General features: G+C 46.2%; 1 protein-coding gene across 1 annotated transcript in view; it reads left to right on the plus strand.

The window, feature by feature from the left end:
* Fig4 (FIG4 phosphoinositide 5-phosphatase) overlaps positions 1 to 26,320 on the plus strand; it is a 110,389-nt gene that overhangs the window by 47,199 nt on the left and 36,870 nt on the right. Inside the window, exons 11-17 of the mRNA XM_028890232.2 lie at positions 5,245 to 5,378; positions 6,368 to 6,484; positions 8,126 to 8,219; positions 9,266 to 9,414; positions 10,693 to 10,859; positions 19,747 to 19,885; positions 26,072 to 26,130. Coding sequence (XP_028746065.1) covers positions 5,245 to 5,378; positions 6,368 to 6,484; positions 8,126 to 8,219; positions 9,266 to 9,414; positions 10,693 to 10,859; positions 19,747 to 19,885; positions 26,072 to 26,130 — 859 coding nt within the window. The remainder of the gene's footprint in view (positions 1 to 5,244; positions 5,379 to 6,367; positions 6,485 to 8,125; positions 8,220 to 9,265; positions 9,415 to 10,692; positions 10,860 to 19,746; positions 19,886 to 26,071; positions 26,131 to 26,320) is intronic.

Below are 26,320 nucleotides of genomic sequence, written 5' to 3' on the forward strand. Positions count from 1 at the left end.
TGCAAACCAATGTGGAGCAATAGGTGCAAGGGTTACAGCTCTGGAGGGAAGGGTCTCCTGGCTGTCAGGAAGTCAGGCTACACCTACAGCTGTGAGGAGAAAGGTCTCCTGGATACCTACAGCTGTGAGGAGAAAGGTCTCCTGACTGCTGGACGTCAGGTACACCTACAGCTGTGAGGAGAAAGATATCCTGGATACCTACAGCTGTGAGGAGAAAGATCCCCTGGATACCTACAGCTGTGAGGAGAAATGTACCCTGTCAGGAAGTCAGGCTCTACCTACAGCTGTGAGGAGAAAGGTCTCCTGGATACCTACAGCTGGAGAAAGATCCCCTTGCTGTCAGGAAGTCAGGCTCTATCTGAAGCTGTGTTCCAGTAGGGGATGGTCTCCCACAGGATGCAGCAATCCTGCTCCTCTCTGAGAGAGAGCCACTAAAACTGAGGTCTGCTTCACTCTAAGAGAGTTTCCCAGCAGAGGCCTTGCTCTGCTCCAGCAAAAGAAGGTCTTCACCTAAAACTCATTCAAGAGATGTGTTTTGGAGGGAGGAATCCAGGAGAGTGGCTGTCTCTGCCAGGGTGGAAAGGGCAGCTGTTAACTGAACAGGCACAGGACTTCTATACAGCTTCTTAGGGACAGAGTCTTTCCAGGGAGAAGATTTTCAGGGTGGGAATTAGTTGGATTTCAATCCCCTGAGCTTGGACAAGCTCAGAGATTGACTGGATTTTGTGCTTAGGGATTGGTTGGTTTCATGCTCAGGGATTGGTTGGTTTTTGTACTGAGTTGGTCAGGGCCAAAGTGTGTTTCTTTCACTGGCCCCTTTTAACCTTTTGACTCTAGTTTCAGGGTCAGGGTGTGTTTCTTTGGTTCTGGTTTCAGGGCCAAAGTGTTTCTTTCACTGGCTCTGGTTTCAGGGCCAGGGTGTGTTTCTTTCATTGCTCTGGTTTCAGGGTCGGGGTATGTTTCTTTGGCTGACCCTTTTACTCTACACTAGGACCAAAAGGCTTCATTTAGGAATGAGGTTCAAGAATCAGGTGGGCTTGTGGGAACCTCAGGCAATATGGTATAACTGTCTCTCAGCCCTCAGCTTCTCCATCAGGGTACACTGACTGATCCACGCCGTGTGCATAAATGAATATGCAGGTCAAAGGCCTAGGGTGGAGGGTGAGATTATTCAATAACTTTTAAATCCATTGCGCCCAAGTGAATTGAAAGAACCTCAGTCAGAGGGGGAGAAGAACTCGACAATATCAATACAATGATCTTATTGTATTATGTCTGTGGCAGTGGCCAGCAACATAGCAGTCAGTATATGAGATTACTCTGTGAGGTTGATTAGCAAATGTCAGTTTAATAAAAAAAACAAACAACAACAATAAAAAAAAACCCCAAGGGATCCTTGTCCATTTAATCACTTCCCCAGTATTTTTGACAGCTTTATATGTATCAAGGTGATTGTGCAAACAGTTCCTGCCTTTGTGGAACTACCAGTGTGAGGGGGAAAATGTCAGCTAAAGCATAGCTGTCAATCAAGAAGAGAAGAGGAGGGGTCAGTCTGAAGAAAGGGGCGTACCCTGGTGCGTGCCTGTGTACGTGTGCGCGCTCCCGCAGCGCGCGCGCGTGTGTGTGTGTGTGTGTACGTGTGTGTGTGTGTGTGTGCCTGTATGTGTGTGTGTGTGTGTACGTGTGTGTGTGTGTGCCTGTATGTGTGTGTGTGTGTACGTGTGTGTGTGTGTACGTGTGTGTGTGTGTGTGCCTGTATGTGTGTGTGTGTGTGTACGTGTGTGTGGTGTGTGTGCCTGTATGTGTGTGTGTGTGTGTACGTGTGTGTGTGTGTGTGTGTGTGTGTGCCTGTATGTGTGTGTGTGTGTGTACGTGTGTGTGTGTGTGTGTGTACGTGTGTGTGCGCGCGCGCGTGTGTGCACAGCGTACATGTGCTTGCTCCTTTCTGACAGCCTCAGTTTCTCTTTTTACTCAGTAGGAGTAAAAGTCACTTGCTCAAAGTAGGGGTTTCCACAGTAACAGAAAGTTGGACAGTCTGGTGTAACTTGACAGGAGACATCTAGACAGTCCAAGAGTCCATTTTGAGTTGATAAAATGGAACCTGTGCTCCTGCCTGCCTCGCCCAGCATGGCTGTGAACGGGCACACACGCCCAGATAGAAAGAGAGGTAATTGGGATCCTTTAGTTTTGCCAGACAGATATCTAAAAAGAGGATCAGACGCGTTTTGGATATTGGCAGTGGCATGGTTGCTGTGGACAGTGAAGCGGAGTGGGCTGAGGAGAAAGAGAGAGTGAGGGGCGTCTGGAGAGAAGGGGTAGCAGTGGGTAGCTTGGAGTAGGTGTGAGGTGGAGCATTTCAAGCCAAAGCAATCTTCAAATAAAGGGGTTCTGGGTGGGAGATACCGAAGGCAGAGCAGCTCCCGGTGAGCACAGGATCTGAGGTGAGAGGGTGGAGGGGCTGAGCCGGAGTACAGCTGGATCTGGGGGTACCTGAGTTAGAACACAGAGGCTGGGCACGGGGAGGAGGTGGGTTCTTATGGGGGGAGGGGGAGTGGTGTGCAGTACAGCTAAACGCCTGGCTCCAGGGAGCAGTGTGGGTGGTAGGTGTGCTCCGTCAAGAACGTGGAGGAATATGTGGTCCCCGAGTGATCACACGCAGCCAAGGATTGACTTCATAATCATTACGAAGATGATGATAATGTCCACACATGTTTATTCACATTAATGTGGATGTTGTATGTTCTCGTCTGCCCGCAGTAATGTAAGCTGGAGCTGATAATCCATAACTTTGACTTAATATTGCTACATCATGCACACAGTTGAAAATTAAGGAGGAAAACTTTAATGAAAACATTTGTTGATTTGCTGCTAGGCCTGGCGGCACAGACCTATGATCAAGAAGCAGAGGCAGGAGGATCACAAGTTTAAGGCCCAGGGCTAAAGAGTGAATTTTAGTCCAGCTCAACGATTCAGTGAGGCCCCAGCCCAGAGTAAAAAGAGGGTAGGTGTGGATGTAGCTCAGTGGTAGGGTACCTGTCTACATGTGGAAGGCCCTAGATTTAGATCCTGGTGCTGTAAAAAATTGTGATAAATATGAGCGCTTTTCCAGTAAGTCTATATTATTAGTAAAGAAGAACATTACTGTTAGAGCAGTGATTTATTACTGGGAAATATACCAAGAACTAGATGAGAGGATCTCGTTCAGGCTTTATAGATTGTAACTGAAAAGCCATAGTTAAATGGAACCCTGAGCCTAGCGTGCTTGGAATTCTCTGTTAACCGTACACATTAAACGTGCTATTTAAGTCATGTGATTGGAAACTGCCCGTGACTGAACTAGGCCTGTCTGGCCTCCCCGTAGCCTGCCAGTGTAGTTTGGAAGGAGTTTATTTTCAAGGCAGCCAGTGGTGGAGGCAGGCCGGAACCTTTGTGCATGCCCAGCAAGAGCTCGACCACCAAGCTACTTAGCCCCGTCCATCATCAGCTATTTCCTTTATAGGAAAAAAGGAAATGCTTCTCTTTTTTTCACTTGGAAGAAGATCTTGGTAGGTTGTGGTTAAACTACCAAGGAATGCCCGTGTCCACAGGACGACCCCGTCCGCAGGACGACAATGTCCACAGGATGACAACGTCCACAGGACGACCCCGTCCACAGGACGACAGCAAGGAGGAAACACTTCCGTTTCCTGTCCCGTTTGCCCTGGTGTGAGCCTCCCCCCAGGACCCTCTGATACACAGGATGACCTGTATCTGGGACTTTTGCATTGGCTTGTGAAGAGTTCTTCAGCCCTGAGGAGGCTGACTGAGCAGCCTGTTAGTACTAATCCAGTTCAGCCTGCACACAGCGGATTCCACGGCCATGAACACTAAATAAATACTGTTTCTTCCATTCTCTCCCAGAGGGGCAGATTTCACACGAGATTTCAGAAGGGCTCTACTTCCCTATTTAATATAAAGAGCTTTTGAGAATTCTAGATACGTAACTTTCCCAGATAAAATATAAGCAGAGTACACTTTCACCCTTACCGATTCTTAACTCTGTTCCTCATTCTTATATAATTTCTCCATTTGTTTCATTCAGCTGTGCAAAACATACCCTTGTTTGTTTCTACAATGTTTTTAATTCAGTTTGTGGCAGTTGGAAAGGGAGCACCAGGACTGAAAACAGCACATTTGGATGCCAACAGTGGTACTGTAGCATCTCTGAAGTCTGCTGTAGTTTGCTCTGTTTCTAAGGAAAGGCCTGACCAAGGTAATGGTAAAAACAGCTACTTTTCACTGAAGGCTGTGGGAAGAACTCGTCATGCTCTTGTCCCCTTTAAACCCCACTTTCATGCTGTGAGGGAGACGCTGCTGCGAGCCAAGGAAAACCGGCAGCTCCGCTGAAGGGTAGCGTGCAGCCCCGCGGGGCCACACGGCCTTCTTCAGTGAGAGCAGGGCACTAACCCAGGAGATGCGGCAGGCAGAGGCAGGGGTGAGGCTCGGGCCCATGCGAGCCTTTCAGCCTCAGGCCATGCTGCCACAGTGTGGAGGGATGAAGTGACTCTCCTGCTGCCGTCCTGTGTTGGATTCGAAGGCGCGCTCTGCTGTCCCGTGCAGGGATGGACTGTCCAGAGCGTGCTGGTTTCTCTCTGCACCCCTGGCTGCAGCTGTGGGTTCTCGTCTCCTCCTTGGTAATGAACGTTGCTGGTTCGGGCCGTGGGTGTGTGGGCCAGGCTTGTATGGAGCCACTGGGGCTGCAGAAGGACAGCCAGGAAAACCCAGCCTCCCCAGCTCTGCGGGGCTGCCGACTCCTTCAGGGAAGCTCTCTTAACTCACATTGATATTATTTTCATCTAGTAACTGGGTTTCACTTCAGTATTTAAGACTTAGGCTTTTCTTACTAAGGTGAGGTACCAGCCACAAAACTAGCTGAAAGGGAAAAATGGTTGTCAGTTCTGTTTTAAGGTAATTCGTAACTCAGACATTTACAGTTTTTTTTAAAAAAAGATGTATTGATTTTATTTTATGAGTGTCTTATCTGCATAATGTCACTGTGTGTATTTGGTGCCCACAGAGGTCAGATGAGGGCATCAGATTCCCCTGGAACTGGAGTCATGGGTGGTTGTGAACCATCACGTGGGTGCCGGGAATCGAACCTGGTTCCTCCGCAAGAGCAGCATGTGCCCTTACCCGCCCAGCCATCTCTCCGGCCCCACATTGAAGATTTTTAACGTAAAAATGATCTGAAATCTTTTTGATAAGGAGCGAGAGAAGAGGAAGCACGAGAGGATCCTGAGTGAAGAGCTGGTGGCCGCCGTCACCTACCTCAACCAGTTCCTGCCTCCGGAGCACACCATTGTCTACATCCCCTGGGACATGGCCAAGTACACCAAGAGGTGAGAGAGACCGCCGCGCTGGGCGTCTCCTCCTCGGTGCCGCGCTGGGGCGTCTCCTGGGTGGCAGGGCTCCTTCAGTTTCCTTTGTGAGACGTGGGTGCGGTGCTCTTGAGGGCCTCCACAGGTGACAAGCTCCTCCCTGTGCCTCTGTCACCTCGTCTCTGCTGTTCCTGTTTCTCTCCACCTTGTTCTTCAAGGAAGCCGCTGCTCTCAGGTGACCCCCTCTCCTCGATGAGCATGCAGTAACTCTGTCCATGGTAAATCCGAGCTGCTCACTGGCTGACCAGGCCGAAGTGTTAGAACTTTAACTTATTCGGGGCTGTTCCGTCTGAGCAAACCTGATCTTTATGCCCAGAGCTAGTCCTAGGCCAGGGTTTTCCTGATGCCTGTCACCCACCTCCACCACCGCCCTGTGACACTTCCTCATCCCTCCTGTCCCTCAGGATTTGGTTCATTGAACCTTGCATTGTTCACCACGCATCATGTGAATTCTGGGTTTATTTACCGTGACTATATTGTTGTCTTTTCCCTGAACGGTTTTGTGGAGTTAATACACCAGGCGCGCACACACACACACACACACACCCATTTACCTGGAATATGTTAGTTAAGGGATTGATGCAGTCATATTAATTTATTTTCCAACTCATCTTCCCTTACCACTGCACTCACTACGCAGTCATGGAGTCACCTGACTAACTGCTACTGAGGATGGAGAGGCTTCATTGAAAACCTCTCACGGGAATGTCCCAGGCCAAGACTGAGGCGTTCGATACCAGTGTTTGATATTAAGTTACTGGTCTTATTGTTAGCCACTGAGTACACATTGTAATTCTACCTTAATTATTTCAGTGTTTCTGTGACATAAACCGCTTGATGAAAACAGTTGAATCCCCGGGCATCGAGGCTGTGGATGTTGCCGGCTTCAGATGGGAGAGTCATGATACATTGACACCCGAGTTCTCACTTTTTCACTCTTCCTCTCTCAGTAAGCTGTGCAATGTTCTCGATCGGCTGAACGTGATTGCAGAAAGCGTGGTAAAGAAGACAGGTTTCTTTGTGAACCGCCCTGACTCTTACTGCAGCATTTTACGGCCAGATGAAAAGTACGTACGATATCAAAAACTTGAAATAAGCGGTGGGGAGATAAAGCGGTTGCCACACAAGCTTGAACGCCGAGTTCAGTGCCTAGACCTCCCGTAAGAAAGCCAGTGTGGTGGCATGTGCTTGTCGTCCCAACACCGAGGAGGCAGACAGGCAGGTCCCTGGGACTCACTGGTCATCCCAGCCTGTCTAGTGCACTTGGGAAGCTCAGGCCAGGTGGAGACCCCGTCCCTAAAAACACTGTGAGGTCAGCACAAGGGCTCAGCAGGTAGAGGCTCCTCCCACCAAGCCTGAACCCCAGGGCCCCACACATTAGAAGGGGAAGAAGACTCCCACATGCAGTCCTTAGACGTTCCCATCGGGTACTGTGAGGTACACAAGTGCCCCACACCCCACACCACAGACACAGGGAAAATGTAAATCACGGTGTTTGTTCTTATGTACAGAGTATTTATTCCAGGGGTTGGAGAGAGGACTTAGTGACAGCATGAGACCCTGAGTGTGGATTGCCAACACCTGTGTGAAAAGCTGTGCACGGCTGTGTGTGCCTGTAACTCCAGCATTAGGAAGCACAGACAGATTCCAAGAGCTTGCGGCGCGCACATGGTCACGCACGCGCACGGGTACACACACATGCACACACACAGAGTAAAATATTCTAAATACAGGAAGTCTATGCTAATTAGAGAATGAGTGGATGGACTAACTTAGTCTTGTGGGGAGTATGTAGCGAACATTCACTATGTACTTGGGAATTCCTGTGGTGGTTATATACCTTCAGATGGAAGCCGCAGGAGTCTTACCAGTTGCTTTGTGGAATAAACATATAAAATGTGTGTAAAGTCAATTTTTCTGTAGTGAATTTACTGTTTAGTATTTAGAAAGAACAGGGAAATCTTTCTGATTGACGATGATGCTTTTATGAACGTAGAATTTGTTAGCATGCTACAGTGGTTTGCTATGACTCTCGTCGTGGCCAGCTTGTTGGCTGCTTTGGATAAAGGCCTCTGCCTTTTTTGTCTTTAAAGGAATCAATATTACGTATTTCCAGCATTTGATTTTCAGATAACATAGTTAACTCCGGTGGTCAAATGAAAAACCCCAAATCAACCATTAGTGTTTATATTTGGAAGAATCCTCTCTTCTGCCCTAGTTTGCAGGGTTTGAATTTTAGGGACTCTTAATGTACACAGTGTGTACAAAGGTGTGGAAGGCCTTACTAGGAAGATGCCTGCAATTGTGTGTGGTCACAGAGACCAAAGAAAGATATGGGCTTAAAGGGAAGCAAGGGATGCTGGGAGAACACAGAGAGGGTGCCCAAGAGAGACACGGGCGACTTAAGATGCCTCCATCCTGAGCTCTTTTTAAGTAGAACACAGGGACCGACGTGTCTCCATTTTCTGCATCTGAAAAAGTGAGAGTACAGAATCATCTGATGTCCAGATGCAGAAAATGGAGACCTTCCCTTCTAACGCTATGACTCTTAAAATCCGTGAATGCATATTATATCTTTCCCTAAGGAACAAACAAATGGGGTTGGGGTTGTGGCCTAGTTGTAGTGCACGTGCTTAGGGAGCCCACAGCCTGGGTTTCATGCCCAGCATTGGAAGAAAATCAAATGGAATGTGTCTGTTCTTACCCAGGTGGAACGAACTAGGAGGCTGTATGATTCCCACGGTCGGCTGCAGGTATGGATATTATTATATTCAGAGTGAACACAATCTACGTCGATGGTATGTAATGTTTTGGGTGGTTGGGATTTGTTTTTTGTTTTGTTTTGTTTGAGACAGGGTCTCACTGTGCATCCCTGGTTAGCCTAGCATTTGTTTGCTTGCGTCATCATTAAATATTATGTTTTTTTAGATCAGGCTGGTCTCAAACTCACAGAGACTTACCTGCTTTGGCTTCCCTAGTGCTGGAATTACAGGCATCTGCTGCCATACCCAGCTAATTTTTTTTTCTTTGTCACGTTTTCTATAAGGAACTATTAAGAGGTATTTGATGCAAAATTATTAAAATGATTTTTTAAAAGCCTCTCTGCTAGTGTTTAAACCTTATACAAAGATGTATAGCTGATAGTATAGCCTATACATTTTTCTGCATATAAATTTTTATTACTAGAAATTAAAAATGAGAGTATGGAAATGATAGGTTAGGCTGACTTTGGAAAATAAGCTAGTGTGCATTATATTTTTGAGCTGTGCTTTAAGAATGATATGGCTTAGGACTGGAGGGATGGCTTGTGGTTAAGAGCACTTCCTGCTCTTCCAAAAGACCCAAGTTCGGTTCCCAGCACCCGTCTCCTTCCACACTTGTGTGGGATGGCTTGCAGCCAGCAGTAACTCTGGCTCCAGGGAACCGGTGCCTTCTTTTGGCCTCTGAGGGCACCAGTGCACACTTGGCACACATACAACCTTAAAAAATACGGCTCTAACCACTGAATATTTGGTTTGTATAATAAAGGAGAAATATCAGATAAAAATCCATATTTTACTGATTAGTAAATATAGAAAATATTAGCTGTTTACTTCATCTTGTTAAGCTTTCGAAGTAAATTCAAATATAGACTGGGTATAACAATGCTGTTAGGGGGACATTAAGTGTACAGTAAATATAACCTTATACGATTAGCAAAATGTTCTTTATTGTCTTAATCTTTAACTCACTTATTCAGGACTAGCACCCAGCTTCTCTTCTGTTACTTAATGCACAGGATTTTCCTGTGGTTCGGAAGTAGTCTGGGTGTCTGAACAATGACCTAGAACTTCCTGTGCTCTCTGTAGACTGGCATTCTGCGAACCAACTGCGTGGACTGTTTAGATCGCACCAACACAGCGCAGTTCATGGTGGGCAAGTGCGCTCTGGCTTACCAGCTCTATTCCCTAGGGCTGATTGACAAGCCGAACCTGCAGTTCGATACGGATGCAGTGAGGTAATCCTGATTTCGCGGCTGTTGAATGTCAGCAGTGACAGGAGGCAGGTGTGACTCACAGGATTTATAACCTCATTTCTACCTTTAGCTTCCCAAAGATTTATTGCTCGTTGACAGTATTCAAGTTAGTTCTGTGTTTCTATTAAATGCTGGTATATTATTGCCATCAGGTCTTGTTTGGTTTGCTTGCATCATCGTTAAACATTATGTTTTTTAGATAAATCCCAAGTACTTAGACAAACTAGTAGGTTAAATAAAAACCCAAATGGCAATGAAAAATAGTACCAGTTCTGCACATGTTTTGAACTAAAGATACAGAGTGTGTAAGATGGATTCTACATTAAGGATTACTGTTTCTTCATTGTCCGTCAACTCTGTGAAAATAGAAAGTATATGACTTGCATGTCTGCTGTGGCCAGAATGTTCCTGTCACCCTTAAGTCCCTGTGTTGAAATCCTCACCCCCAAAGTGATGGTATTAGGAGACTGGATCTTTGGGACATGCTTGGATCCAAGGGCAGAACCCTCATCCTTGGGGCTAGCGGCATATTAAAAGTGACCAAGGATGTTTGCTACTCTCTTCCTCATGAGAGGCCAAAGCAAGAAGGCACCACCTGTGAATGAACCAGGCCTTTCTAGACAGTGAGTCTGCTGATGTCTTTATCGTAGATGCTGCAGCCCCTGGAGCTATGAGAAATAAATGTTGTAACAAGACATTTATATATATTTAACAATTCAGAGGCACCAGAATGGTGTCATGGAAGTGAATATGGTTAGAAGCAGCTTGGTTCAGCTTTAGTAAGTTAGATTTTTGGTGCGTCGTTTTCTCATCAAGAGTTTCTGTGACCTTGGATCGTTATAAAACACCATACATTTTACATTTACACTTATTTTCAAGATGTTGAAGAGTCCACTTGAAAGATTCAGGGGAATTCATAAAGTGAAAGTCTTTTTTTTTTTTTTTTTTTTTTTTTTCTGAGTCTGGCCCAGTGAGTGGCTTGTCAGTCATTTTGGTTAATCTCCCCCTCCCCCGTAATGAGGACTTTGCCAAGGCATGGCACATGCTGGGCAAATTCTCCACCACTGAGCTCTACCCAGGCCTTCTCTTCAGTTTTCCTTCTGGGACAGGGTCTCCCTAACTTACCCAGGCTGCCTTGAATTCCCTCTGAGTCCAGGCAGAGCCCGGACTGTGTGACCTCCTGCTATAATGCCCTTGGTAGCGGCATTGTAGACCTGAGTCAGCAGGCTGTTGTAGAATGGGAGTTTTCCTTCTGTGTAGGTTATTTGAGGAACTCTACGAAGATCACGGAGACACCCTTTCCCTGCAGTATGGAGGCTCTCAGCTCGTTCACCGGGTAAAAACCTACAGGAAGATAGCGCCCTGGACCCAGCACTCCAAAGACATTATGCAGACTCTGTCTCGATACTACAGCAATGCCTTCTCAGGTAATTCTCTGCTAGTAGGCATTTCTAACACTTAAATTTTAAGTGTGTTTGACTTCTTGTACACATACTTTTTTCCTTTCAGCTATTTATTTAAATAAGGTTTAAATTATTTGTAATTTAAATAAAATAGAATTTGTAATTAAAAAGTTCTCTAACTATTTGTTCAATAGACAAATTAATATTAAAATAATTTTTTTCAACTGGGTCTCATATACCCCAGGCTGGCCTCAAACTTACTGAGTAGCAGAGGATGACCCTGAACTTTGGATCTTCCTGAACGCTGGGATTACAGGGTACCTCACCATGCCTGACTTACAGGGCTCTGTGGATTAAACACAAGTGTTGGTGCCCACCAGGCAAGCTCTCTGCCAACAGAGTTACTGTCCCCAAAGTCCGTATTTCAAACACAACACTCTTGCATTCCGCCTGCCCCGTAGTTGCCGTTCTTATGTGCTGGATCATGGCTGGACTTCCTGCCTCCTCCCCTTTGTGTCTTTCTCCTTCAATGTTTCTGAATGTAGAAGTATGAAAGTATTGAATAGTTGGTTTTTTTGTTTTGTTTTTGTTTTTTCCAAACAGAGGTTAACATCTTAGTGGTTGTTTATGAATGTGTTGCTCAACTTAAAAATGTCTACTAGGAATGAATAATGACAAACCATACTTTGATGACTCATACTTTGATGACTCATACTTTGATGACTCATACTTTGATGAGTACCAAATCCAACAGGGTGTTTCAGTGGTGCTCTCCTCTCTCCATTCTGGTGCCATTGTCAATATACATAACGTGTATCACACAGGGAAGCCATTGTGAGGCAGATCCCACACACAGAATCCATCCAGGAGGAGCCGTTTAACGGTTGATCCTATGAGTCGTCCTCTCTTGAACAGAAGAGGGAGAAAACTTTGAGTGACTGTGCAGAGGGGTGGTGAAGCAGTTCTCTGGAATGAACTGCTCTTGCCTGCTTCTCTGTCGCCCACTCCCACTTCTTACCTCAGGTGAAGGGAGAGAATGGCTTCAGCAGGCTCTTTTGTTTTTTTTTTTTTTTTTTTTTTTTTTTTTTTTTTTTTTTTGCAGTCTGGTGGAGGCAATCGCTGTCTGCGGGCGTCTCTTCAGCCTGTTCGTCCTGCCTTTGGAGGGATCCCATGTGTTCGCCATGGATGGCTTTGCATCAGGTCTACGGCAGAGGGATGGCCGAGGACGGTGCTGTATGGTGAGAACTGTCTGCGTCCTTGGAGTAAACCTTACAGGACATGAATGTTTGATGGTAACCAGATGTAGCCTCCAGTGACGCTGACTGCATTGGGCCCTAGCCAGTGAGTCTCCTGAAGGACCAAGAGGCCCTGGCAACTGAGGACCAGGAGGTAGAACCAGGAGGTAAAACACTTTTAGATGAGCCTTCTCTCATCTAAAAAGATGCATGTGCTCATACCAAGGGAGTTGCAAGAGAGTCCTGAGCGATAGGAGCCTCAGAAACATCCATGAGAGTCAACATTTACTTTCAATGTTTACGAGGTCCAGAGTGAATGGAATGAGTCAGCTATGACTGTGTGTATGTACTTAGCAACGTAAAACAGCACATGATCACTTTGACAGTTTGTGTGGGTCATTGGTCCAGGCACAGATCGGGGGCGGGGGTGGTGTCTCCTGCTTAGAGTCGGAAGGCTGAGGGTATCACTCAGGCCGGCTGAGGGTATCACTCAGGCCGTCTCATCTGAAGTCCTAGCTGGGGAAGGAACCGCCTCCAAGCTGGTGTAAGGTGGCAGAATCTAGTTCTGCGCGGCAGGACTCGGGGCCACCCGCTGCTTCACTAACGGCAAAGGAAGGCGCCCATCAGCCAGGCTAACAGGGCAGTCTCCCATAGGTCCCAGATTGTGATAATGACATCCTACCGCGTGGCTGAGCCCACTGATCAGAAGCAAACCACAGGTCCTGTACAATAACTAAGCCGATAGCATCAAACAACAGACGCTGACCGTCTCCCGTTGTGGACACCGGAAGTCTCACAGTGTCAGCAGGGCAGTTCTGCTGAGATCCGTAGATGAGAATCTTCCCTCGCTTCTGTCTGCTGTGGTTGGCGGTCCTTGGTGTCTGTTGACTGGCAACAGTAGTCCTCTAGTCTCTGCCTGCAGATCTCACACACACTTTCCTTCCTGTGCTGAGCAGTCCTCACGGTGTGCTCGTCTGTGTCGCTTTTAGTAGAAGGGCGCTGGCCTCGCTGACTCCAGAGCCCGCTCGCTGTGCTCCCGTATGACCGCATCTTAATTCTATTCTATCTACAAAGATCTCGTTACTATGTGTGATTTGACATTCCTTGGCATCAGGGGTTCAGATTTCAGATCCCTTGTGGAGACACAATACATAAAAGTTATATGGGAGGTGCAATTGTAAGCCATGCCAACAAGTACCAATAAGGACAGACTTCTCTGGGTGCCTGTCACCATGGTAAAGGGTTAGAACTGCCCTTAGAGAAACAGCCCTGCGGCAGGGACCATGATTGACACTTAAGGACCAAGGCTGCTCACTCGGAGTAGGAAACAGAAAGGAATGTGTAGTTATATAGATGATTTAGAAAGAAAGGCATGGTTTAGGTAATGATGATACAAGAGATCGGTATGTACAGATAGAAAGGTACAGCTAAATTATGCAAGCTTAAAAATGAGCTGTTATGAAAGGCATTATGAATAATGTGGCTGAAACAGATGTCTTTATTTTAAGAAGCGTGGTGTCATTGGGGTGTGCACCTTATTTTGTCATAACTGAGTGTTACATAATGATGAAAATATAGAATGATTTTCTTTTGAGTATTAAAGACCACTTTGCCCCATTTAATCAGTCTTGTTATATGATGCCTGTGGGCTGAGCAGGGAGATGTTTAGAATTAAGAAACTAAATTAATGAAATTAAGTGGTTGGGAATTTTACCCTTAGTTTGTACAGACAGACGGGTGCTGTGTAAGCCACTCTTCAGAACCCTTGTTGGACCCATTTTTAAAAACTGTTCTTAAAGCTAAACACTGTTGTTGAGGCCTGTGGTTGCAGCTCCTTGGGAGGCTGAGGCAAAAAGACACCTCAAACTTCTGAGTTTGAAGGCAGCCTAGGCAACATAGCATGGTCTATCTCAGAATACACAGATGCACATGTATGCACACACCCACATATGCACACACACCTATGAATGCATGCACTCTAGTGCATGCGCACACATGTGTGCACACACACATCATGCATATGTATAATTTAAATGTAGTAAATGGTGGAAGTGGACCATGTTCTCTTCAAACAGCTTCAAAAACTAAAACGCAAGCTCACAAAGTGAAGACTGCCATGCTCATGCATGGGGAGACAGGCGAGTGTGAAGACAGTACTGAGCTGGTTTCCCTGGCCCCAGGAGGTGCTCTGCTGGTGCTGTGTCCTTGTCCCTTTTCTGCTCACCTCAGAAGGGGACATGCAGGGGAATGTGCAGAGAACATTTTAACCTATTGCAAATAGTGAGATGACTGTCTGAGGTACTACTCAGAGCAACAGATTTTAGTAAGTAAATCCTGTTCAGCTATAGCAGAAAAGGCAATTGCAGAAATGTTCTCATAGCGTTGGGAATGTGATTGATAATTAGGAAATCAAGGCTCATTCCCCTCCGACAGCCAGAGCAGATAAACACGGCAGGCAGAGAGATCTAAGTTGTTCCTCTCGCTTTAGGGTGCACAGAGCACACTGCAGACAGCCTGGCAGCCTTAGGACATTCCCTAGTATGTCTCTGGCTCCCTGGAATGACTGCCCCATGCCTTGTCTTCTCCTCTGTGACCCTCAGCTGCTGACTTTGGCTCACTCTTCACTGAGAAAATCAAAGTCGTGGAAGGGAACTTCCTTTCACTGCCAAATGCAGAAACTGTGCATATCTGCATGGAGTCTGCCTTACATTGTGGTGGTGGTTTGAATAGTATGGACTCTGTAGACTCGTGTGTTTGAATGCCCATCGGGAGTGGCACCATGAAGAGGTGTGGCCCTGTTGGAGAAATGTGTCACTGTGGGGCGGGCTTTGAGGTCTTGGGAGCTCAAGTCTTGCCAATGTGACGCAGCCTCCTGCTGCTTGTGGATCAAGATGTGGAACTCTCAGCTCCTTCTCCAGCACCATGTCTGCCTGCACCCTGCCTTGCTTCCCTCCATGGCAATAATGGACTAAACCTCTAAACTGGAAGGCAGCCCCGATGAAATGTTTTCCGTTATAAGAGTTGCTGTGGTCATGATGTCTCTTCACAGCAGCAGAGACCCTAAGACAATTGTGTTCAGCCCTTGGAGTGTCCCTGCCCTAATTTAAGGCAGGCTGTCTGCTGTGTCCTGAGTTGCACCCTGCTCTTGCTCTCCCTGTGGTAATAGACCCTGTTGCTGTGCACAGTCTATCTCTTCTCTGTGTCCCTCCACTAACAGAAGCACATGGGTGTTCCCCATCCAACCTCCCACCTCTCTGATCCCCACATCTTCCACCTGCAGCTGCAGACCCAGTTCTCTGCTCGCCTCTTGTTCTGCTCTGTTGGGCATCCGCCCAGGTTTGACGCTGAAACCATTTCAGGATTGCCAGCAGTCTGCAGGTCGCCACATTCACTGGTTACTTCTCTGTCTCCCTCTTACCCGTTCAACTTTGGTCTGGGCTGACACTGCCTGTTTCTTCCTGTACTATCTCTCCCGGACTCTCTGTTGATGGCCACTCTACTTCTAAACCTTCTTTATCCTGTCTTCTCTTTCCGCACTTTTACCCTAGGAGCATCCTCACACATTGGACAATCAGACACATCCAAATGCCTACCACAATCCTCCTGTTAAATACTGCATTCCTTTTCCATAGTAACTAACCATGGCGGTACTCAACCCGTGCCCTCTGCTGAAAAGGATGAAATAAAGTCAGCATGTCAGTTAACCTGGGCTGTTACCTAGAGACTTCATGGCTCTTTCTGGTTGGCGGCAGAATCCCATGCAGCTGTGGGATTGAGGTCCAGTGTTCTCATGGGCTGCTGGCTCTAAGTCTAGAGGAATTCATTGACTTGTGACTTGTTCTGTTTGATAGTCCTCACTGGCACGCTGTGTCCATTTTGTGCTTTGAATCTCTCTATCATCCCTTCTGCCTTCCTTTTCTGCCTTTAAAGGATCCACTTAATTTCAGATATTTCTGAATAATTTCCCTGTTTTCTTGAAGTTGTTATTATTAAGTCAGTTATATTTGCAAAATGCTCTTAATGTAATGTAATGTAAAATATTCGTAGGTATGACACTGGGGAACAGAGGTGTTCCGTCCAGATTATTCTCCTCCTACCATAGACCACTGCTGAGTCTCAAAGTAACTGTGCCTGGGGAGACGTGCTGTAATCACAGCTCTCGGGACACCGAGGAAGAGTGGTCCTGAGTTCAGGGTCAGTCTGGGCTACATGGCAAGTTCAAAGTCAGCTTAAGCTACATAGTGAGCTAGAGATTTGGTTTAGTGGTAGAGCACTTGTCCAGCATGTGTAAGGCCCTGGATTTGACCCCTAAATAGGATGCGCGTGTGCGCACGCACACGCACACACACACACACACACACACACACACACACACACACACACACACAATTTCTCTATAAATTTTAAAACTCTAACAGCCAGGTTCTTGTTAGTCTTGTATCTCCAGAAAAGGACATAGAAGGTTCTTGAATGAATGATTTCTTGTCAATCATTAAATCCTAAGTGTTAATTTTAGAAAGTATAAAGTATCTCACGAATAAATCCTAACCCTCACCCAGAGAGATCCACTTGTTCATCTTTAGGCAAACAGGATAGCTCTGCTTTTGTTATGCATGTGGTTTAGAATCTGCTCTTGCCCTTGAGATGACCTGGATGACCTTTGTGGCACTCTTCTTCTATAATGTGGTTGTTTAGTAACTCCTTATCCTTCATAAGTGTTATAATCTAGTTAGTGTGCATCTGTGATCCTCCTGAACAAACGTGTTTGAACACAGGTCTTTTCCTTGCGTCTTACCTTTGCTTATGGAGAATAAGCAAAAAGCATATTTACCAGGTCAGAAGGTAGACATGTCTTTCAGGTCCGCAATGTACTAGTCTCATCAGTATGACAAAATACATCACGTAAACCTAAGGGAGGCGCATTGATTTTTAGTTCACATTTTTGTAGGGTTTTTCGGTGGTTGTTTGGCCCTGTGTGCTTGGGCTAAGTGTCACTGTGGTAGGCCCTGAACTACTGAAGGCGCTTTCCTGCCTAAGCAGAGGAGAGTACAGGAAGCCGCCAGGCAGGACAGTTCCCAGGGACATGCTCCCAGAGACCTACTCCAAATAGGCCCACCCCCTACTTTCACCACCACAAATGGTGCCATCGTCTCTGGAAGACCCTCACAGACACACTCAGGCATGCTTCACTGATCCAGGGACCTAATGTTCCTTTCAACAAGTCTGGGAGCACTGGGTTTGAAGGTCTTTAGTGGAAATGACTTAGTCAGCGCTTGTTTGAGAAATAGTGGAGCTGGGTTTTTGCACGTTCATTGGTTCTGTCTCCTTCTTTTCAGTGTTACACGCGCTTGTGTCTCCTGGGTGTTGATCTGTGCCATTCTTAGACCCCATAGCATTTGTTTCATTAAATGGTACAAGGTGGGGATCTAATTTCATTCTTCCTTCTCCCCAACAGTTTGAAGGTACTATTTCTTGAACAGTAGTTCCCTCTTTTGCTGATAAAAGAGGCCACTTCATCACAAACTTAATATTATTATAATACAGTTCCACAATGTTTTCAGACAGTTAATTAAAAATTACTATATTCAGTCCTGTGCCTTTGAAATATAATTAGTAATAAAGCTGGTTTGTGTAATAGCTTAAATGGTATTTGAATGGTCCATAGGGATTTGGGTTTTAAAGCATAAATGATTAGTCTTCATACTTGCTGGGCTACAGAAGACCAACCTCTGTTGAGCACTTGACCAGACCCAAAGTGCTACCATCTTGCAGGGAAAGGCTAGTTTATTTTGCAGTTGAAAACGTCCAGACAGGCCGGGCATGGTGGCTCACGCCCTCAATCCCAGAACTCGGGAGGCAGAGGCAGGCAGATTTCTGAGTTTGAGGCTAGCCTGGTCTACAGAAGTTGTTCTAGGACAGCCAAGGCTACACAGAGAAACTCTGTCTCAAAAAACTGGGGGGGGTTGAGGTGGTGGAAATCTTGGGCTGGAGGGATGGCTCAGTAGTTAAGGGCTCTTCAGAGTTCAATTTCCAGCACCCACATGGCATGGACAACCATCTATAACTGTAGTCTCATGGGATCTGATGCCGTCTTCAGGTGTGCAGATGTACATGCAGTCAAAACGTTCACAAACATAAAATAATTAAGTTGTTAAAAAAATAGTATCTAGCCAATGCCTAGTCTTTTTGGGGTGGCTGTTTAGCCCAAGCTTAGGTGACTGTTCCATCATGGAGAGACTTTCTGTTGTAACAACAGCAATGGCTTCAATAACCTCTGATAGTCTGTGGAAGGAGTGTCTGTTGAGGAATGCTTGTTACCTCCTCTGTCTTTACTATACTTGCTAAAATTTTAAGGAAGATGCTGTTTGATTTAGAAGGTGAAACAAACTCCTTGAAAGCATGGCTGAAAAATGGAAAGCTGCTTTAGATAGTATTAAGATATCCTGGGGTACTGTATGAAATGGATTATCAAGTGTGATCAAGTCTATTCAGGAAGCATAGAGAATCATATTACTCTGAGAGCAGGATGTTTACTTTGGTGCTATGTAAAGAGATAAAAATTGGGGTGGTAATGTCTGTATCATTTAATATGCATTTTCTCTCAGCAAGTAGAAAAAAAGGCCCCAAAGATATCAGCATATAAACACATCCCTTTTATGTATTACTTTTAGCCTAAAAGGTAAGTGCTATTTTAATAGAATGCTTCCTGTCAAACTATTAATAATAGCATACATATTTGATATTGCATTTGCTTTTGCTAAACCGACAAGATAACCCAGTACTAATTTCAGGTGTATGCATTTACTGAGGCTGTTGGACGAAAGTACACTTTATTTTATTGGTTCCACAGCAGGCAGTCTACTGTGCTTCCTCTTAGTCCTCCATTGTTTTCAGAAGGAGGTGAGGGTGAGTGTCTGTGAAAAACTTGAATATTGAGGCCTCTGATATGGGGGCCCAGGGGGAGAAAGTGTAGAATGGGAAAGGTGGGCACACAGCACTTCAAGTGTGAGTGTTTACCACCAAACGTAAGGAGGAAAGGACACCAGGCGAGTGCCCGCCAGGCTTGTCAGGTGGAGGCACAGTGTGGGAGGGCAGTGTTGAGGTGGCTGGAGAGTTGGCATGAGGACGCTCTTCATGTGCCCTTGCTGTCTTCATTGTCCGTAAGAGGCCAGCTTTGCAGCTGAGGGGCAGAGATGCTGTAAACAGCGTCTCTGTGGAAGAAGGGATCCAAGCGGGAACTCTGCAGCTGACTGGGTCAAGGTCATGCAGCAGAATTTCTATAGCAATTGGGTCATTCTGTCTTTAGAACAAAGTGTGGTGTTTACTTGAGACAAGTTAACAAATGCCGATGATAAATTTTTATTTTAAAAACAAAACCACTCTAAATATTGTGTGGCTTTAAGCTAACATTCCAGAAACAGTCTATATCCCCTCTCCCTGTTTATGAGAGGCACTGGGCAAGAAGGAAGCATCCTTCACAAGCAGGATTCCCCTTCCCCTCAGAACATGGATGACTGAGTTTGTGTATGTGTGTATGGAGTTTGAAATACAAATGCATCTTCATAGAGATCTGGTCTAGGAAACTACAGTCGGATTAGTGTCCTTTGGGACCATGTCCTCCTGGGGTGCCTGCATCAACAGTGGGTTGTCTGAAAATGCATATTTTTGCTTTTTAGATGCCGATAGACAAGATTCCATCAATCTCTTCCTGGGTGTTTTCCACCCCACAGAAGGGAAACCTCATCTCTGGGAACTCCCCACAGACTTTTACCTGCACCACAAGAACACCATGAGCCTTTCACCGTCTAGAAGGAGGTACCTGCTCCCCCCGGTCTTCCATGTCAACTCAGACTTGATGCTGTTGAATAACCATTGCATGGCGGGAGCGCATAGGGTGAAGCAGGGAGTCTTAGCGTGTGTGCTGTGGCTTGGGCACTTCCTGGCAAATCATGGTTAGTCACTGGTTGTCTGCACGGTCCCTGAGATCCAGGTAAATTTCCAGGACGCTGTCACGGGACATGGTCCAGAGCCCATAAAGCAAGCGGGCAACTTCACTCTTGAAAGTTTCCTACAACTGGGAAAGAAACCCAAGACTCAAGTCAGCCTTGGCGTTTTCAAGTGAGAGCTGAGCAGTGTTTGCTTTGTCACACCAGAGTCGGAAGTGCTTGCTGATGTTCTTCCAACATCCTGTGTCCCCACAGGAACCAGAGCTGCGATTCTAGTGGCAAATGACCACTTCTGTCAATTTGGCCTTCTGGAGCCGTTCACCAGTATAGGCTCTTTGGTTGTCGTTAAATTAGTAAGAATATTCTCAAAAGAGCTAAGCATGGAGGCGCATGCTTTTAATCTTAGCACTGAGGTGGGATGGCTGCACGTTTGAGGCCAGCCTGGCCTCCGTAGTGAGATGTGTGTCAACCTTTTAGCTCATAAGAGTTTTCTGAAGAGAAATGAACATTTTCCCTGAAGCACTTTAATATGGTGTCACGTAACATGAGCTTCCAAGTTGCATGAATCTGAGCTGGAACATCTCCAAGTGTGTGCCTCAGACTATTTCTTGAGCCTCTCGAGCCTCATTTTCCTCATGTGCAGGACGCAAAGGGCCATGTGCACATCTCGCATCTCATCCGAGAACCTAGCTACAAGCTCTTTAGTGTCTTAAGTAAGGAGTCCTGTGCTGGAGGATCAGTTGTGCCTCTTGAGCCGTCCATAGGAAGTTGGAACATGGCTCCTCTCCCCTCAAAGCATGTAGTGACATCAGACTCCACCAAGGTGCTTTCCTCCCACAGAGTCAGGTTGATGTGGCAAAGTTGTTTTATCAATACTGTGAGTTACTGCCCATCTCTGATTGTGTACAGACCACAGGCAATCATATACACTAATGTAGTTGTTGGAAATGCCTGTGCTGCTGCAGAAATATTTAACATGTTAGCCAAGTCTCAGGGTTAATAGGTTTCTCACTTTCATTCTCATCAGCTCATATTAGAATAAATACCTTAATTCATGATCTTTTTCCTCTAGAACTGAAGCTCTGTAAGCTTTAAAATTGTAGTTATTATTTATAATGTGTGTGTAAACACTAGTATTTTGCTTTGCTGGTTAATTGACTGGAGGCAAACGTGGTTGATGTTCTGAAATGTTGCACTGCCCAGAACTGAAGTATCGAGATACAACTTGGAATCAGCCAACATTCCAGTTCCTACAGCAGCAGGACTATCTATGGATTCCCAAGTGTAACGCCACTTGCTTACTTACCTTGGGTTACATAACTGAAGCAGGCGGTCTTGGGGGCCTATGTGTGGGAACAAAAGGAAGCTGGTGTTACAACCCATTTCCTAAAATAGGAAACTGAGGTGCCGAGAGAGTGTGCCTTGGCTGAGATTATTCAGCTACTTAGATGATTCAGCAGGAGCAGTTACAGGCCTGCCACGGCCTGACAGTTTCATCGAGGTAGATGATGGGGCTCACCCCGTCACGTTCCTCCGCGGTACCCGAGCCTGTTTGATAGAAATCTCCAGGTGATGCTCTCGGCAGCACAGCTTGCCACTCTACGATGCATTCCAGTGTTTGGTGGGGTTTGTGGGTGCCCCCCAGCTGTGCAGGTTATCCTGATGACTGTTAAATTGGGGTGACCCCCACACAAATGTTAACCCAGAGGCAGCAACAGACACGAGTGTGTGGGCTCAGGCTCGCTCACATGGCAGTGAGTTCGAGTTTCTGGGACCCCTTACCGCCCCCTGGGACCTTGTTTGCTTGTGGGTAGAAGGGAGGTGGTACTGGACCTCGGAAGGTCATTTTAAGGCATAAGTGAGAACGCAGTCTTGAAGCCGCTGGGTCCTGGTCCACCTCCTGTTGACATCCGGGGAGTGACCTTCCATAACGTCAGCCAACTGGTCTACTTCTGCTTCTTTATCAAGAAATTGTGCTTCCCTGGGGATCAGCCGAGGTCATCGAAAAGCTTAGCACACACCCATAGTGTTAATATCATTGTTGCTCTCTAAGGAAATAACCTTTCCTAAAAAATCATACAGGATACCCGTAAAATCTGGAAACTTGAGCAGTGTTTCGTCCTCCGTATAATGTAGTAGCAATCGACACTTGAGTGTGTGTTCACACTTGGTGGCTGTCCTGTGTTTATACTGTTTACCAATGCTGTAGTGCCTTTACTGATACCGGGGGAGGGACATAAAGCCAACTCTACCGAGGGTTCAGGTGCTTTTGAGTAACGCTTCTGTTCCCCTGAATGCCACTTGTGTTGAAATGCTCCCACCATTCACCACACCTTTGCTCGAAGCCTGGTTAATACGTCGTCCTTTACCTCGTGCCAGGGACATGTTTATAATGGTCCCAGCTTGGCTTTAGATATCACACATCAATTATTTCATTAATCATTCAAGTTGGTTTTCTGGCCCTGCTCAGTCTGGCTTGTGAGTTTCCTGTCTGCCCAGAGAGTCACCATCTACCCTAGGGTTGTGCCCAGAATGTGGTGTCGTCCCCCCCCCCCCCGTCAGGAGGTGATTGCTAGGGCCATCACTTATACAGCTGTTTCTCACCTCGGCCTGAGATGTGCTTCACTGAAATCTTATGGGGGTGACCCCCTTGGGAAGATGAGTCCTAAATGTTTAAAGATAACTTCATACATTCCAGCCCCTGATGCTCCAGCTGTTTCTCGGGGACTCCCATGTCAAGAGTGCTCTCCCTCTGTGTATTAGCTGACACTGAGATCTGCCCTAAGCTTGCAGCCATGCCTGTGGGAGGGGTCAGAGCTTGGCCTGGGTTTGCCTGTGATTGTGAGACCATGGGGTCACCACTCGGTGTGCATTCTCTGCTCGTCATTGAATGTAAGAGTACTGTAGCTGTTTTCAGCATTTTGCGATGACAGTGTTCTCTGAGTTCTTATGCATTAGATACACCACTTCCCTAACCATGTCACACTGCCGTGTGGACATCATTCTTGTCATGCCTGCTTCCCCAAGAAAGACAAAGTTGTTAAGTACATCCTCTTTATTAATCAAATACTCCTGTAGTATTAAGAAATACATAAAATGCTTCTTCAGATTTAATCAGCTACCCATCTTGATCTCAGTCTAAGTCTTGGATGAAAAATGCTGGGTCGGACCTGTGGTGTACCATCTGATAACTCCATCCATGTAACACTGTCTGGTACTTTTGGTTGGGATTTAAACAGTTGTGGGTCTTAAGATGCTGTTACCCTGTCCATGTGCCTCTGTCTTGTTTGTGATATTAACTGCTTCTTCACGTTCACTTATCTTGTTCTAAAGAACTCTCAAGGTAGCTGGAAGAATTAAAGACGGTCCCTCTTAAGATTCTCTTCGAGCTAAGTAATCCAGCAGAATTCAGCACTCTTAATTATAGGGACTAAGAAGAAAAGAGTGATTGATGGGGTGCTGTACCCAAAGGAAGACGTTTTGAACAGCCAGTCTCCTCTTTGGTGATCCCTAGCCAAAGCAGGGCGCTGCCTGTACAGGTGCTCTCCCCTGGAGCAGATGCACCTGGGAGAGGTGGTGGAGGCGGCAGGATTGTCCTCCTCTCCAGGGCGTGTCTGTCTCAGCGGCTTCTTTGTTTCTGAGACCCGCTCAGGACTTAGGCTTTTCAAAAACATTCTTAAGTCATTTTATCTTACTTAGAGAAATGTAGTCTAATCATATAGTCTGAAAACTTACAGCCTGGTCTCAAATCACTGATACAAAAGTATCTCTTAATTCTAGCTGTCTGTCTGTCTCAGTTAACCTTTCTATTGCTGTGAGGAGACACCATGACCAAGGCAACTTACAAAAGCAAGCGTTTAACTGGGGGCTGGCTCACAGATGCAGAGGTGAGTCCATGACCACCATGGTGGGGGGCACGGCAGCAGACAGGCAGGAAGAGCAGCAGAGAAGTAGCTGAGAGGGGGAGGGGAGGGGGGGGGGAGGGGGAGGGGCTGGGCCTGGCACGGGCTTTTCAAACCTCAAAGCTCCCTTGTAGTGACACACTTCCTCCAACAAGGCCACCCCCTAAAACAGTTCCACCAACTGCTAACCAAACATTCAAATAGATGAACCTACGGGAACCATTCCCATTCAAAGCACCACATCTGACTAGTACATTCCAAGGTAAAACTCATTCTTCAGACAGCGTTTGCTTCTTTTCCTAAGCAAGCCAAGTGTAAGTAACATATTTTTAGCACGTTCCTCATACTCTAGTTGATATCTTCTCTACGACCTCCTTTGCCCGAGCTGGGTCATCCGAGAATGGAAGACACACTCTCTCTGCCTTATGTGCGCGTGTGCCCCGTCACCCTCCACCCTTCTAGCAGCGGGGCCATGTCTTTCTCTGCCTGAGTCTCTGCCCACAAAAGACAATGAAACTAGCATGGATATGGCTTGTTTGTGTTTGCAAATTTATCTCTTTGGTTACTCACAACCTGTCTCCATGGGAAATTTGAATCTCTGACCTTGCTGGGATCGACGTGGCCTTTACTGACATGTAGTTGTCGGGATCTGTCTCCCTCTCACTTTGGAGCATCAAGGATGCATTCATCATGCTTGCTTTGGCAGTGCAATATGGTAAAATAGGAAGACTGCGTTTAGCCATCTGCAATGGAGTAAGGTTCGGATCTCACCTGCACCAGGACACTTGGCCAGAGATGATCTGCTGCTTGCTTCCAGCCTGGGCTGTACACATCCCTCTGCCTTGTGTGCACCTGTTATTCTCAGTGTAGCTTTTTGAACACTTAGAGCAGCGTCTGATACCGTGCAGGTGACTGATAGACGTTGAGCAATTGAAGTCAACCTCTGCAAGCAGCAGATTCTTCCCCTTTCTTTGCATGGTCCCAGGCCTGCTGTTGAGAAAGCAGCTTGGAATCAGTCCTTCAGTGGCACCTGGTAGCGTGTAAATACTCAGGAACCCTGGGCCAGTCTTCTGACTCAGAATTTGATGTGTAAGAAGGGCAAGGGTACCTGTGCACTGTGGATTTGGACAGAAGTCCTGATCAGAGCCCAGGAAGCCTTTTCTGCTGTCAGCTCTGCTCACACCCCAGAGCCCAGGCTTCCTGCTCCATCCTGTTCTTTCCAGTGTGCCTTCTGTTTGTCGTCTCCAGGAGACATCCTGCCAGTGGCATTTGGGTGCTGCTTCATTTTTTTTTTTCATAATTAGGAATACTCATGACCATAATTTCAGCATTTTTATCTTTTAAAACCCATTATATTAAACTTCCTTTGCAGTGTTTTGGGCCATAGGCTTTAACTATTGGAAATCTGTCTTTCTTTTACATTTGTATGTATTATTTCTCTTTCTAGCTTTCACAAATGTTGACACAGCTCTTTCTCCTGGAATCTCTATTTTATTAGAATTTGATTTGCCATTAAATTCTTAGTTGAGGGAGAAGGGGGTTTCAGGATTTGTTCCGATTCTCTACATATATCAGAGATAACTCTTCTAGCAGAAGCCCAGACAGTTGATAGTCCCTGCCCTGGCTCTGGCCTCTGCACATAAGTGGTCCATTTTTCAGCTAGAATGGATGGGGCTCATGTCGCGCCCTCTGGGAACTTGTTCATTAGGACTATCCAGTTTGCTCCTTGAAGATTTCAGTGGACTGCTTCAGTAACTGTACACACACATCCCACAGCAGAGTAGAGAAGCAGCCTTGGTTCTCCGGTAACGAGACTCGGGTCCTGGTCTCACTGTTCACCAGGTGAGATAGCACCCAGAGGGTAACCCGGAGCCTGCCGAGTTTATGCAAACCTGTGTTTTTAGCTACAACTAAGCAGCAGCAGCAGCAGCAGAGTATATTGGTATTTTGCAATTCTCTGGTGGTGGACATGTAGCGGCAAAGGGCATGAGGAGCATTTGAGCATATGAAGACATACTGTGTCAAAAGCTCTGCAAATGTGTTATTAAAGAAGAACAAAGGACCTTTGAAGTGGAGGGAAGCAGCTTTTATCTGGGGACTTGTGGAAAGCCAGCATTTACGTTTGGTCCCTCTTGTCCATTCTACTTTTGTAGTTACACATACTGGTGGACACCGGAGGTGATAAAGCATTTGCCACTGCCTTACGATGAAGGTGAGTACCTGCTTCTCTTTCAGGTTCTCTACCACGTCTTAGAACTATGCCTAAATAGGCTTAAAGCATTAGCATTTGATATGCTGTCCTATGGAAAGAAGTGGATTCATTATTATGTTGCTATTTTGTTAGGGGACCACAGCATCTCTTAGCGTCTTACACAAAGAGATGATTATGCTTCCTTCTATCT

Source organism: Peromyscus leucopus, chromosome 8a (genome assembly GCF_004664715.2).
Source record: "Peromyscus leucopus breed LL Stock chromosome 8a, UCI_PerLeu_2.1, whole genome shotgun sequence".
Classification (NCBI taxonomy): domain Eukaryota; kingdom Metazoa; phylum Chordata; class Mammalia; order Rodentia; family Cricetidae; genus Peromyscus; species Peromyscus leucopus.